The sequence below is a fragment of the Dermacentor andersoni genome, chromosome 1 (genome assembly GCF_023375885.2).
Source record: "Dermacentor andersoni chromosome 1, qqDerAnde1_hic_scaffold, whole genome shotgun sequence".
In the NCBI taxonomy this organism is placed as follows: Eukaryota; Metazoa; Arthropoda; class Arachnida; order Ixodida; family Ixodidae; genus Dermacentor; species Dermacentor andersoni.
In genome coordinates this window covers 171,053,044-171,068,832 of record NC_092814.1, presented here as the reverse complement: position 1 = coordinate 171,068,832, position 15,789 = coordinate 171,053,044, and the positions used below count along the sequence as shown (strand labels likewise).

At 42.6% G+C, this 15,789-nt stretch overlaps 1 protein-coding gene and 1 long non-coding RNA gene across 3 annotated transcripts in view; one reads left to right on the top strand and one right to left on the bottom strand.

The window, feature by feature from the left end:
- The window catches only part of LOC126546984 (cyclin-D1-binding protein 1 homolog), an 84,159-nt gene that overhangs the window by 35,926 nt on the left and 32,444 nt on the right, over positions 1–15,789 (top strand). For both annotated transcript variants that reach the window (XM_050194753.3, XM_050194751.3), the window contains exons 4-5: positions 1,064–1,151; positions 11,462–11,529. In XM_050194753.3, coding sequence (XP_050050710.2) covers positions 1,064–1,151; positions 11,462–11,529 — 156 coding nt within the window. The remainder of the gene's footprint in view (positions 1–1,063; positions 1,152–11,461; positions 11,530–15,789) is intronic.
- Positions 9,697–13,032, bottom strand: LOC140218179 (uncharacterized). Its single transcript, XR_011894573.1, has 2 exons — positions 11,870–13,032; positions 9,697–11,232 (listed from the first exon to the last, which is right to left on the bottom strand). It is a non-coding gene; the product is annotated as an uncharacterized lncRNA (long non-coding RNA).

Here is a 15,789-nt window from a genome sequence, read left to right as displayed (position 1 = left end):
AATATGCTCAGATTGACGTCAAATTTCTCAGTGGGGTTCCTGTTAACAGAGTAAGTTTTAATGGTCTGAAAAGAAAATTTGGTATTTCGGTCTCGGTGAGAATCAAACCCGGGCCTCAGAGGTGCGAGGCAAGCTCGCTTCCTCGATGCCACTGCAGCTCCACGGTTCTTGCTGATGAAAGGTGTGCCTAGTGTGTGCGTCACTGCACATGTCACGTTGCAGCAATCTGGCTGACTAAATGTGTGGCCTTGTGCTTCTGTCACTGGGCATGTGACAGCGCAGCCAATGGGGAGTAGGTGGCGCCACGTCAGGCCGCACCACGTCAGGCCACACCACGTCATGACTGCACCTCGACGGAGTTCCCTTTGCTGCGACGCCATGGCACGAGCGCACCTCTATGGAGCAGATCAGGCGAGGGGAACACCTGCTGCTTCAGTAGCGCACCAGATGTTGCGGGAGGGTAGAGGGCATCGCTGCTACGCCAAATCTCCCTCGCACTTGCTCATGGAATCCTGTGTTATCTGCACGTTCCTTGTCTGCACAAGCTCACGCCTGTGTTGTAACTGCATCTCGGTAAGGCCAAATCAAAACGAACACACCTCCATCTCAACATCCTCGCTTGCCCGCGAGGAGTTCATAACTTGACAGACTGCTCAGCGGCATTCAATTGGACATTAATGCTTTCGCATTCACAACTCATAAGCACTTAGGTGTCCTTGAATTCTTTCCTTACAGTTTGAGGAAAGGCTTTGTAAATTTCAGATTGTCCTTTGTTGAAATACTCTGCTGTGAAGAGTTGATATGGGAGGTTGATGTCTGCCATTTTGTAATGATTGCATTTAATGTGCATTATGGGTGTGTAAAAATGTACAGGGATAAAAATGACTTCCTTTGCATTAAAGCACACTGATACTCCTTATTGGTACATGATTGTATTAAAAGTGAATTTTGGTTTCTATGCTTACTGAAGTGGAAACTTAGTGGACACTAGTGGACACTTAGAAAAATTGCTTGTAAAACAAGGAGTTTGGTTCTATAAAAGCTGTATTTTGATTCCGATCAGGTCGGACGCTGAGAAAGGAGGTTGCAGACCATCTGCGTGAACTGTACGATGCTGTTAAGGATTTCGTTTCAGGCATCGGCCCAGAGAGGTGAAGTGAGCCTTTTATTATCATTTTATATACATTGTGTGCATATAGAAATTTTATTGGCTAGAAAGCAGAGCTCTAAAAGGGTGTACTACTTTGGTAATAACATCTGTCAGTCAATTCTCTTCGTGAATTTATCCCCCCGTTTCTGTCATAGACTGCACACATCTGTCGACAGTGGTTGCATTTTCTGAGTAGGATGTGGCATAGGGGATGCCATAGCCAAAGAGGTGAATGGGCATTGAAAGTGGCAGAGAGAGAAAAAGAAACACCAAGAAATTGCAACGCGAAATAAGCTTTTGAAATTTTTTAATTGTAGGTATCATACACCACCAGTGGTAATTTAACCCACAAGCAATTTATGGTATTTGCCTTTCCCTACTAATCGCATGTGTATGTGTGTGCATGCATGCATGTCTGTGCGTGTTGATTTATGTACTGGATAAGCCCTCCATATCCATTCATTTATGCTCAGCCAAGAACCAATGCTTGTTTTTCCCTACATTTCTCCATTATTTGCCTGTGATATCGCAACTTTGAGGCCATGTAATCCAAGGTTTAGATTGCAACTAGCACTTCATATTCAGTTCAGGCTAGTATTCATTAAGATCAAGGAAAGAATATACCTGGATGCTGGTGCCTTTTTGACAAAGGCATGTTAGCATTACTTTCTGCATATTATATGCTAACTAACCCATTCACAAGCATTGCTAAATAGCACTCGCTATAATTGTTGCAGGAAACTTGTTAGTGCACTGTATCCAAGAATTCAAGGCATTGTGTGAATTCTCCTGACAGAGGCATGTTGACTTACTTGTACATGCTTTGTCTCTGGTTATGAGTGAGGACACAGGCTGCATTTGAAAAGTAAATAAATAATAACATCACCGCTATAATTAGTTGGGCATTTGTGGCTTCTGACACCAAGTCACAATTGCCTGTGTAGGAACATATTGTGAACTGTTCTTTACTATATTTTTCAGCAATGCTGTTGTTTGTTGTACAGTTAAAATTCAATATAACAAAGTTGGTAAAATTGGCAATTTGCGTTGGGATATCAAAATTTTGTTCAATTGAAATTTGACCTTTTATGTAAATAAGTACAGTCGCTGCTGGATTTTTCTCACATTGAAAAAGCTGCAAGATTTTCCGAATTTTCGGGCAGTCGGAAAAAACACAGTTGAATGAGAAAAAGTTCATTTTGTTCAACTTGCGAGTCGGCGACCAAAGATAGGGTTTCATGGCGTGTCGACAATACAAAAGGAAGCCAGTCAAGCGTCCACTCCGCCTCCCATGTCTGATAGTGTCGCCCGCAGTGGGCCGACACTATAATGAAAAGCACCGGCAGCGGGGAGTGAATGCTTCGCCTGCCTCTTGCTTCAATGCATCTCCAAAACTCAAGATTATGCAACCTTAAGTACTAATCATGCGGGAAGACAGTGCACATGATGCCATGCCATTTCAGCATGCCCACTCTTTGCTCATGCGCTAAATAACCTCTAAAACCGGGTGCACGGGCTGCCTATGTGCTTAGCCGCACTGACAGCCATGCACAGCCACGGCCGTGCTTGAAAATGAGATGCACACCAACCTGCCCCTCACTCTCTGCCCCCCTCTTACTTGCACAAGGAGACAGCGCTCATCAAGCCACCCTCTCTCACACGCTTTCACTCACACTCAAAGCATAAAGCCTACGGGGCATGATAGGATCTTATCATACTTGGACTTGATGCCGAACATGACGCTGCTCCACTCCAGCGGTCGCTGTTGGTCCCGTAGTGTGCCATTTGAGAAGTAGGTTCACAAGCAGCCGCTTGTAGTTGAACCATTTGACCATCTGTGTCCATGGAAGTTTTGCATTTATTGCCTCAGTATACATTTGCGGGAGCAGCGAAATTTCGTGTAAACAGACTTTCTTACATTGAGGTTCAAGATACATGGTGTTCTGTGGACAAGAAGTTAAAAAAAAGTTCAAGACGTACTCGTGGGCTAGTTAGTTAGTCATGATGGTATGAGGCAGCACACTTCAAAACACTGATGTAACACAGAATGAACAATCACGAGTGCTGTGGTTGTTCATTCTTTGTTATGTCCTTGTTTCGAAGTGCGCTGCCATATTCCATCATAAAAACTCAGTGCCCTTCCACTCTATGAAGAAGGATGACCAGTGAAGCTGTGTATGTGGGCCCCTTAATTACAAATTGCACCTCTGCCGCGGGTCGGCCTGGTATTGCACTATCTTCGGGATCGGCCCACATGTGGGGAGTGCTTAACGCCTGCTTCACCCCTGCCATGGGTCGGCTTGGCATTGCAGTATCTTCGGGATTGGCCCACATATGGGGAGGGCTTCACGCCTGCTTCACCTCCGCTGCGGTTTGGCCCGGTATTGCACTGTCTTCAGGATCGGTCCACATATGGGGAGTGCTAACGCCTGCTTCACCTCCAACGCCGGTTGGCCCAGCATTGCACTATCTTCGGGATCGGCCCACATATGGGGAGTTTCGTGTCTACACATGGGCACGATCCTGGGAACTAGCCCTTGACAGCTTTGCTGTAAAATTGGTTACGTCATTGTGTTTCTTAATTAATTAATTAATTAATGACAAGGACAAATGGGGGAGTACTAGCCCGAGAGCGTTCGCATGGTAGCGCCGAGTGGCACCAACGAGCCATCTCTGGAAGATGACGACGATGCTGGAGCCAATCCTGGGGCCCTATAACGTAAAACTATTCCAGTATGTTTTTATTCCAACCTCCTGAAGGCAAATTTCCGTAACCGCTGATGCAAGCATTGGGCAATCACCCACAGGGTTGTCTGTACAGACCACTCAAACACTCTCCTCATTCATAGGACGTCACTTTTGTTTGCTTGAAAAATGAATAACATTGCCTACACTGAGCGGCTTGTCGTATCTAATTGGCTGACAAAAGGCGAGGAGCACGCTCAAGTGGAGAGGGATTCTATGGGGCCGAACCACTGTACTGAAAATCGATAACCGGATGAAGAGGGTGGTGCCGGCATCTGTGATTGGTCCACATTCCCTTACTTAGCTTGTGGTGGCTGGTTGAAAATCGAGGCAGTATGCAACAGAAGCTTAAGAATGACGTTAAAACAGATCCTCAGCAAAGAAGAGTTGGCAGAACGAGGTCGTAAACGTGCAGAAAGTGCAGAAGCATTACATGGCCATGCAAAAAGTTTTGTTATACGCAAATAAACCCATGCTCTCCGGCAGGTGCGAGTAGCCAGTGCCTGAGCGATCGGCGGCAGCCATCCTTTATTCATTTCAAAATGAGGCAGCCTGTGGCTATTCAGAAGGAAATTCAATTTTGTTCGGCATATTAATGCATCTTTAACACATACACATCACTTTGACATGGTGAGTTTGCACGTTTTTGTGATGTCGCGTAACAGGCAGGTGAAATGGGGATGGTCCAAAAAAGTTTTTTACCAATCGCAGAGGGCTGATGGCAGAATTGGAATAGAAAAAGTGTGGAATAGTTTTACGTTATAGCGTCTCTGATTATGATAGTTTTGTGTTGACACACACACGATCCTGGGAAAAGTAGCCCTTTACAGCTTCACTGTAAATGTTTGTTATATTGAAGTTTAGCTGTTAGCTTTTTGGAGTATGATGAGCATTATTAAAGGTTTTCACAACTCTCACAAGATGAGTTCTTTAGCTGATAAGGCTGTTTTATAGAGGTATGGCTGTTGAGTATAAATGTCTATAGATTTTGGCGAAGTGCAAGAAAATTATGAATGGCTGGTTATTAGCGCAAATTTGTGATGCCTTCTACCTTTTGAGCAACAGTGGCACTGCTGAAGGCATCGCCACTGCCAGGTCAGGTTAAATTTGTTTATCTTACAATAAATCCTGGCGCAGTTGAAGCACACTGTAATGAAGCAGCATTGTAAGCAGAAAACATGTTTTATGTGTTGAATATTTTTAATAGACACGGCAGTTGCGACAAAGCATATAGTATACTTTCTGCCATTATGAAAAGGAACACTTCATATGTCTTGAAACAGCGATTCTTGAAACCTTGCTAGTGTAAACCTCACTTACTGCTATTTATTATATTTTATCTGTTGGAGAATTCTGCTCACGCAACTTTTTCTTATCGCAAACATACACAAGGAATATTACAGGCTTTGAATGCAAATTTAGTGTTCCCTCTCATATTGGCACATGGTGTACAAGGGCTGCTTAGTTGTGAGCAATGCTAACCTTGAAATATGCTTTATTATGAGTTCACCCCATTAGAGCGTAGATTTCACTATAGGTTGCAATAGAGTTACAAAGCACAGGACAGCTAGGTCCAATATTTAACTTGTCAATCAATATATTGTGCGGATCTGTGTGCTGTTTCGTCTCTGGTCTCCATTTGCTTCTGCATGTAGCTTGAACTATGTACAGTGCAATGCTTTTGAAATTGTTAAGTATTGCTTTGCACTGTCTGCCAGATAGAATGTTGTTTCTTAAATATTACATTTTTGGTTTGATTATAATAATTGTAAGAGTAGTCTACAGAGCTTAACTCCCAGCTTACTATGTGAAATTGGCTTAATTATAGAGGTTTAATGTTACGTTTTATTTCAAGATGTATTCGCTGCAACATATACCATGATGCATAAAATTATAGCCTAATCCTTGATGGTTTGAATGAAAATAAAGCAGAAATAATTGCCGAGAGGGCTTTTTGAGAATTGTTATGTGAAATTCCAAAAAATTATGTGAGAAACCATGAATGAAAACAATAATTTTGAATTTTCACTAAAAGTACTAAGGGTAAAGAAAATCTGAAATGTACAAATTATTATTAAAATTATTATGTAAATTTCTACGAGTTGGATGAGACAACAAAATATTGTGCAGATATAAATATTAGCCGTAGTGATGCCTATGCTATGGGGGAAAGCCGTGGATTTGCAAATTTCAATAAGGCTGTGCACCTACTGTACAGAAAATGTTTGCGTTGGCTCCGTGCAGTAAGCTTGTGGTTTTTTTATTTTTAGCATTCTTTAGGTTCTTAATCAATGATTGTCATGTTGGAGACATCGACAGGCCTCCTTATACTCGATTAGCTCCTCTTTGAAAAAGCTGGCTATCATGCTCTTTAAACTGACGCTGAAGCTTTCTCAGTCTTTGTACACTATTTGTACTTTGTTGTACAGTAATTTACAGTGTTGCACAATATTGTACATTGATGCATAAGCACATTTGCACACCCGGTATTCGAAAGGAAAGTGTTCAGACTGCTAGTCAAGCTACTGCAAAAGGTTGGTCCAAAATGGACTGCGCGCTTTTGTGTGAGTGAAAAAATGAATAAAAGCCATCCATCATGAGAAAAAAATTAAGTTGCACTCAATAATATTCAAACACAATATTCAAAACGATGCGCTCTCCTGTGCATGTGCTGGCATTTGCAGCATCTTTAAGCAGCCTAAACGTTGAAGCGAAAAATTTTACAACTCGAGAGAAGCTCCCTGGTTTTCACTGCTGCTGTCATTTGAAAGTTCTGTACCCAAGTCGATAAATATGCAAATTTTACATTATTTCATTGAGGAAATGCTAGGAGTACTGGAGGCCTGTTTCAGCGATAATTGCTGTTGAAGTTTTATTTTTAAAGACTCCCCGGTGTGCTGAAAATTGCTGAGTGTGACCAAAAGTTAAATGCCATACAGTGCATGGCATTCCTCATGGAAGCGTCCCAACACCAATGCACAACTGTTCAGCACGTTAAGAAGCTGTCGATCAAATTGATCAATATTACTGTGCACGGCAAGGAAAGAGTTAAGCATAGTGCAAACAACTTCAGAACAAAACGACACAGAGATACACACATTCTTGCACACACACTTCCATCCGGGGGTTTGTACAGTCAACCACAAAATTTTACAGAACACATGGTCTGAGAAAAAGATGAATATGTGCACAGCCTCTACTGGTATATGTGAACAACATTGCGATGTTGGGTTTTACTGACTACTGTTACAGGCTGCTTGGAAATTGAACATTTTCTGAGATTCCATGGTCCGTAAACTTTTGTGGTTGACTGTACCAGTGTGCCCTGTGTGAAATCTTAGTTGATAAAAGTAGAATTTCATTTAAGGTAAAATATGTTCAGTCATTGTCTAGACTTATTGGAGTGTAGTGTTTGTACACCTCCTTGAAATCCTTGGAAACCCTTCAATTTGAAAACAAATTGAAGGGTCGTTACAACTTGTAAATAAATGTGATCCTTGAACACCTTGAAAACTGGGGTTGAGGGTGGCAGCTTCTGAACATTCAAAGTAACAAGAGAGAGAGAGGAAAGTCATCTCGCATCTGGTTAAAGATGCGAGTTTCAAGTTTGCTACCCTGCGCTGAGGTGGGATAAATAGGATTGGAAAGAGAGAGAGAGAGAGAAAAGAACGGGAACAGGTAACAGGAAAGGCATTCCAATCAGAGGCGTTCACGCAGACCACGGCCTTCAGATGCCATGTTAAGTCCTGTGGAATGTTGTGAAATTTTCTTCCAACAGAGACTCGTACAATTTGTTGAGCACGACGGAAAGCGATGGTCTCTGGACACTGTAGTACAGTGTGCAGAGACTATCTCTTTTCGTCGTGCTCAACCAGTTAACTGTACTGTGGGCAGGTCTGATATAAATGTTACTCTGATATTTATATTGATTGACTTGTTCAAGTGCGTTCCGTTCCCATAAATTTGATAATTATAATTACGAATATTTGTCTTCTTAGTTATGGTCATGAACACTAACTTTATTAAGTTTTACTCCATCTGCCATTCCTCACACCATTTCATTATTTTTTGAAGGTTTGAATTTAATTAACTCTGATCTTGGATTGCATTTATTTTACTGTAGATCACGCAATGATCAGCGAAGAGTCTTAATGGCACAGAATTTGTTTTTAGTATATTTTTATTAAAAGATGAAAAATAAAAGCGGACCTAGAACACTACCTTGTGGTACCCCCAAAATCTACGTATTCACAAAAAGAAATGCAAGAGGAGAACCACACATATATTGATTTTTAAAAACAGTATCAAGTTTATGTAACAGTTTCAGGTGCGACACTTTATCAAACGCTTTTGCGAAATCCAGGTATATAATGTCTGTTTGACCACGTGAATTTATTGTTTCAGCAAGATCGGGAAGTATTTCTATAAGTTGGGTAACTGTAGAGAGTCCCTTTCGAAATCCATGTTGATGACACTAAAGAAGGTTAGGCTGATCCAGGTAGTGCAAGAGATGTTTTGATATGATGTGTTCAAGTAACTTCAAAGTTGTGCTGGTGAGGGAAATTCGTCTGTAATTGTTAACAGAAGATTTTTTCCCACTTTTGTGAACAGGTATGAGTTTGGCTCGCTTCCAAGCACCAGGAAAACATCCGCTACTAATAGATGACTGAAATATTTTTGTCAGATATTTAGAAACCGATTCAGCGTACCTGTACAAGAACTCATTTGCAATGCTGTCTGGGCCCGGGCTCTTTTTGATGCCAACATGAAGTCAGAGGTTCAGAACGCCTTGTTCATCACTTTCTAAATCGGGGATAGGCAATCTTGGATTTTCATCAACAAAAGGCAGTAATACACCATTGTCATGCGTGAACACAGATGAAAAATAAGAGATACAATTTTCAGCACGTTCTTGGCCATTCTCTTCTTCTCCAGCAAGGTGCATACCAGAAGGCGAAATAATGTAACACCAAAATTTACCAGGGGACTCACGAAGAAACTTTGTTAGTGTTGCGTTATAAAACCTTTCTTTGGATTCCTTTAGCAGGAGCTTCAATTCCGTGCTAATACGGGCAATACAAAGTTTCTTTTCAAGGTCAGGGTTTAGTGAAGCCACTTTGCTTTTACATTTTAGTCTCCATTTGACATGAAGTTTGTCTCTGGTGATCCAAGGACTTCTGTTATTAGTGTGTTTAGTTTGTTTCGGAATAAACTGGTTAATGCGCTGTGCTGTCAGTTCAGAAAAGAAGTTCCATAATCGGTCTGTGCTGGTGCCGGAGTCGTAAAGCTGCATAAAATCAGAGAGGGAATACTCAAGACAGTCTATTGCCGCAACATCATCAGCGGCTGTAAAATTAGGGAGAGTTCTGGGGAAATTAGTATTCGTTATCTCTGCTGATGTGTCTTTAGGCACGTGCGTGCCTAACCATCATGTGATCTGATAAACTGTCAAGTATTTCGTACTCTCGGATGGATGGCTTTAGGCGCTCAGATACAAAGATCAAATTGAGAATGGATGATGTTGTCGGACATATCCTTGTGTAGTCGGTTACTACCTGAAATAAATTATAACAGAAGGCAAGATCTAGCAACTGTTTGCAACTAGGCACCTCTCTTGCGCCAGGCAATTTTGAAGGCTCATAATGAGTGCACTTTTTTCTAAAAACATTGAGGGTTGCATTAATTATGTGGGATAACACGTGGAGTGATTTTTTTTTATACAGCTGCCACTAAGCCTTATCTATGGTGCACTAAGATTGCGTCGAAAAACCAGCTGCCAATGAATCAAACATAGGCGTAAATTGCAGGAAAAAGCCAAATTTTATTTTCTCAACTTGAAAACACTCATTCTGAATCTGTCTTTTCCTGAACCGTTGTATTTTGCAACATGTCAAAGTTCAATGGTGTTTCACCTGCATTCTGAATTTGCAAAAGCACAAAGTTCTTGTCTTGCTGCATTTTTTTACCATAAACCAGTGAAAGTCCAAAATGTTTTTCTATGCGGAAAGCAGCCGCTAGCACACGTCATCCTTCTTCGAAGAGAAAGCCTAAGCTACATAAAGCATGTCATCCATCCGCTGCTTGCCTTGAAGCCTGTGCCAGGATGCCCTGCTTCCTTGCAAGTCAGCGAACCTTCTTCTGTATCATTTCGATTGATATCACCCAGTCATTGCTCCAGAGTCTTCTGTCGCATTCAAGCACTGTTTCTTTGACCTGCGTGTAGCATCTGGTTTTTGGTTCATGGAAAGCCTGACATGTCTTGCTAGTAGCCTTCAGCTTTTCATGCTGCTGTCAGCAATAACAGATACTATGTACTTCAACGCCGAAGTACCTTCCCAATCCGTGGTTTTCTTTTCTAAAGTATACTCAACATCTTTGAGCTTGAAGCTGGCTGTGTAACTTGCTTACTGCCCCATTGTGACGGTTGCGGTCTGTCCGATCACTCCATGCACATGTCAACACTGCCAATGTCCCAATCGAACTGACAAGTAAAGCATGGAGGAATACCAGCTTTTGGGAGATAGTGCCAGGTAGTGCATGCAAACATATGGCATCAGCGGTCGGTCATCATCATCATCAGCCAAAATTGAAATCAGGCCACCGCTCGCAGTGCCAAGTTGCATGTGTAATCTTTGTGGGAGAATAAGTTGGAAATTTTTAGGGACCGATTAAAAGAGTGCATTCATTATGCGAGCAAATAGGGTACTTACTGGCCAATTTATCAAAGAATATTGCATACAAGTACTAGCTATACAGTGCCTCTCAATTTTCATGCGCATCTGTCAGTAATTGCGCATTATCCCCCAACATAATATATTGCTCTATGAACAAGGTTTTCCTTTGGTTCATATGCAAGTTTTAAATATTTTTGTGTGAATTAGTAATAATGAAAGAAATGGAAAACAGCTTCGAAATCAGTTCTCAAGCATGAACGCAAAGGAGGTGCAGCTTGAGCCAGTACTAGGACTGTTATTTGGCTATATGCTTAGGAACTGATAGGGCAAGCAAAAGCTGGGCTTGTGAGTGAAAAGGCTAAGAACCATCATTTCAGGCATTTTTAACTTTATTTTAAACTTCTGGAAGTGAGATTATCAAGGAATAAGTTTCAATCTAAATAGCCTCATAAGACCAAGAAAGTTGCATTGACTTTCTGGATAAGTACTGGTCAATTTCATGTACTCATATTGGGTATATTGTGAGTGCAACACATGCCTGACTTTCAACTTCATCATCTCCTCTTATCATCACCAGCAGCACAGCTGGATCCTCGTGGTAGTAGCATGAGCTTGGTTTGAACAAAGCAGTTCCTTACAATATTCAGGGTTTTTGGACAAACTCTGGAGGCAAGAGAGAAAGGCATTTCATGTTTGAAGTACTTCTAGCTACACTGTACTATTACAAAAATATTTGCATTTATTTTTATTACAGTGAACTAGTTTGGTACTATTGGTGCAGGGTGCTGGCATTAAGTTGCAAGGAAGTCTTTGCATTGAATGTTTTGCTGTTATCGCTCTGCTGGTAATTCACTGTTCATACCTCGACTTCCTTCTCCCACTTCTTCTCTAGTGATTCTTGCCTTCAAGTGGCTGGTAAATTGTGGGAAAAATGTGATGCCATAAAAAGGATCTCCAAAGGCAAGAGTATTTCTTGTTGTTGTTACAAGGAACTGCTGTCTCCTTGATTTGGCTGCACTTCATGCACCAATTTTAGACAGTGCCGTGCATAGTGCCATATGAGTTCACAACACGCAAATTAAGCCTCGCACCTGCACATTTAGAGGTGTGCTCAAATCAAGGAGAAAAATGCAGTGATGAAAAAGCTGTGCCATCTGCTGTAAGAAGTTAAGCATTGTTCATGAATGTGCACAGAAATATAAAGAATCCTTCCTTTTCTTCATAGCCCTAACTTGTTTTGTGTTAGCATGGTGGAAACAAAATGTTAGCCTAAGCAATTTGTTCATCAGAAAATACTTACTGTTGTCTTTTGTCAAGTATCTGAGAAGAAACAGTAGAGTCTGGTTTGTTGCTCATGGGCTCAAAACATGCAGTGAAGTGGTGTGTTCTGACATTTACTGTATTTGCACGTAAATAATGCGACCACGAATGTAACATCAGTGGGGACTTTAGGTCTCTCTGAGAAAGAAAAAGAAATATATTACGATTACAATGCAAAGTGATGCCACAATTAAGCAGGAAACAACATGTTAAAACGTATACCCGAAGGGTGTTATTCATCATAACTGTACGCAAAATACAGTGAAAGAACGAGTGCATGTAGAACTTGCACGTTATCAATGCTGACGTCATTGTCACTGTTATGACGTAGTCCTGCATGCCACCATAGTTATTGAACAGGCGGCACTTCAGAAATGCTGGTGACACAATCAAGCATGGCAAAGCCTTTCACGTACTGTTTGGTGATCCACCGCGCAACTTGGAAGACCACTCACTTGACATGCCTCCACAACAGCGCCAATAGTCTTGCTCAAGGTTGTGCTTAATACACCATAACTGCATTGATGCAGCACTAACAGTGTGTTGAATCAGGAGAAGAAAGACGATGACTAATGCACGGTGGCAACGCCCAGCTCGCACTCTTTTGTATGAGACGAAGTGCCAGTGCTAGAGAAGATAAAAGTGGGAAAAAATGTGTTATATTCGTGTCCCGAACACAAATATAACACAAGGCTTGTTCCGAGGCCAGAAATTTCTGGAAAAAGCTCGCGCTATATTCGTGCAAATACGGTTTATATAAAGTGCTCTTAGTTATTGGCATCACAGCAGCACCTCTGTCCACTTGTTTCAAGAGAATAAGAGAATGGTGGAGTAGAGATATACTAGCTATGTGCGTAATTCAATTTTGCAGATGATGTTGATTATAGGGTGATTTTATTTGTATCTTCTAATTGGTCACAGTAAATGCTTACTTGCCTAAACTATGACATTTAGTGAGCAAAATAACAGTTGCTATAAGTAGCAGTGTTTAATGTTTTCGTTGATAGTTCTAGAGAACCATCTATTGTGTTGGTTTACATCTAAATGCCACCTTAGAGCACTGCACAGGCTGTGATTCTGGGCCTGGGCCCACCTGGGCCCAGCACTTGTAAAAGTTTACCCACCCAAGCTCAGCCCGATGGCTCCAAGCAAGACCCGAGCCAGGTCGAAGCCCTTTGGTGGCCCAAAAAGGTCACCTTTTCTACCCTGCCCGGCCCGACCGAGGCCTGCATGTACAGTTGAGAGCAAGATGTTTCAAATAGCAATAACCTATGTAGGTGTATGCTTTGCTAACAATTGCTTTAACCTTCGATAATTTATTTTACAAAAGGGCCTCACAGTGAGTAAAGATGACCAGACATACGGGGTACGAGGAGTGTTCATTCAGCTGTGGCATACTATGCTTATTTTTCTGCAAATACCGCAGTGGGAAGCATGAAGAGTGTTTTCAAGCACATTTTGTAGCAGGCAAAATTATTTGTAGTACCTGTCCTCACTTTAGTAGCAGGTTGTGATAGCAAGAGAAACAAAGGATAAAAGCCACATTTATTGGCTTTGTTGCCAATACACTCGAGCTTGGACATTAGGAACTGCGATTTCCAAGAAACACAATCCGTGATCGGTGTTCACTGTAGTTCATAATAATTTCATCATTTAATTCTCTGCCTGAATGCCACGTCGTGTGCACAGATGCATGACACACATAGAGAGACATCTTAGCTCATAGGTTCCCAGTTGTACGTACACTCGGTCAGCAGTTTTATCTTTGAAGCAAGGAAATTTTGCAGAGAGTTCATTTACAGGGGCGGTTTTTTGTAGACAGGTTTGTACAGTCAGAGAAATCTGGGGACATTTTGCTGGGGAATCTTGCTTCTAAATACGTCTGCCCTATGTCTGGGGCCATCTTGTTGGGAAATCTTAGTTCTAAATGGGCCTTTGCCTAGATACTACAGAAGATTATATGTGCATTGCTTCGTTTAACCGCCACTTAAACTTCCAGCCAAACAGGGTCATAGTGGCTATTACAGAGTTCGTAATGGCAAAGCACAAGGTTTTTTCATCAATGGTTGGCCTGTGTCACTGTGGCACATGTAGCATAAGGTTTGCCGCTTCACAGGGCCAGTGCCATCGGTGACAGCAAGAGTATGTGCCACACAGGCATGTTCTGTGTATGAGCTGCCCAGCCATGAACAAAAACTGCAGTATAACCTGGAAATTAGTATTTTACAATAAAAATAATTCGCAGTAACAATGTGTTATTATTTATTGATTTGCGGCCTCTAAAGCGACCTAAGACCTTCACCTTCGTGCCGCTACGCTCCAGTTGGTAGGAGCCCTCCAGGTAAGGTCTGGTGGTGAAGCGTAGGTAAAGAAAAGTACTGCAGAATTCAAAGAGAAAAATAATATATATAGAAAGAACAACAGTTTAACATGCAATTTTAACTACGGACCTCCCATTGACGGCTGCAGTACTGTGAAAGCTTCACTGCGACACACAAGCAGAGAGAGATCTTATTCCTTAATATACATCCAGGATCACGTAGTGCAGCTCGGCTAGGGAAAAATGGAGTAGTGTGCTTTCTCATTCGTACTACTGTAGTACCGAGGCAAAAGCACATTTAGAAGCATGCTCCCTCAGCACTATGTCCCCAAATTTCTCTGATCGTACAGACGTCCCTGCAAGGAACCAATCCCCTAATTTACCATGTACCTGCACGAGTGTAGCCGTATATGTGTAGCCCCCCTTCCTCCCATTTTCCAAACGTGGTTGTACAGCTAAACAGCTAAAAGGTGGGCATGAGAGTATGTGGGCAGGAATGGCAGCAGGTGGATTAACTGATTTTGATCTTTTTGTTTTAGCGTTCGTTTTGAAGAAGTTCAGTAATAATGGCTCCACTAAGCTTCTTGATGGCTACCAGTTGGGTGCTTATGGTTCGAGGTAAGGGGACATCCCCTGTCATGGAAACTGTAACTGTCTCATTCAAGGCAGAGATGTGACTAAGGGAATGAATATATATATTGTACTGAAGGCACTGGGCAGTGGGCATGGTGCTGGTGTGCTGGTGCAAGAGAAGAAGACGACGAGAAGTGCTTGCTTCCCCGTTATGATATAGCGCCGACCTGTTTAAGCCTAGCGCTACAACCTATAACTAGTGACCCTTCTGCTAGGCGAACACCCCAGTTGCATTTGGTGGAGCTGCTGGGTTTCTCTTCGACATCCTGGAACTCTGCAGCCGAACGCTACCACCAGCTGTTGCAATGGATGAACCGGGACCGTCCCAGGCTGCTGCTCCCGTGCCCCCCGCCATCGTCTGTTCTGGCGTCATCCGGCAGCGCGATCCGGCTATATTTAGCGGCACAGATGACCACGACGTGGAAGACTGGCTCGCCGAATATGACCGTGTAAGCGCCTATAATAAGTGGGACGACCGCGCCAAGCTCACAAACGTCATCTTTTACTTGACTGACATGGCAAACCTATGGTTCTGCAATCATGAAGCAGATTTTACCACCTGGTCGGCTTTCACGGCAACTTTGGCAGAGGTCTTCGGCCGTCCCGCTGTTCGCCGGCTTCGCGCTGAGCAGCGCTTGCGTGGTCGAGCTCAACGCCAGGAGGAGACCTTCACCAGTTATATTGAAGACGTGCTCTCGCTATGCAAGCGCGTCAACTCATCTATGGACGCAACTGACAAGATCAAGCACGTCATGAAAGGCATCGATGACCATGCCTTCCAGATGCTCGTCGCGAAGAGTCCGCGGACGATTGCCGAGGTCATACAGCTCTGTCAGCAGTACGACGAGCTGCGCAAGCAGCGTGCATCAACTCTCGCTGCTCAGCAGGACACCACGGATCTATCTCCGTTGGATTTCGGCGGCGACGCTGCCAACATCTCTACTTTA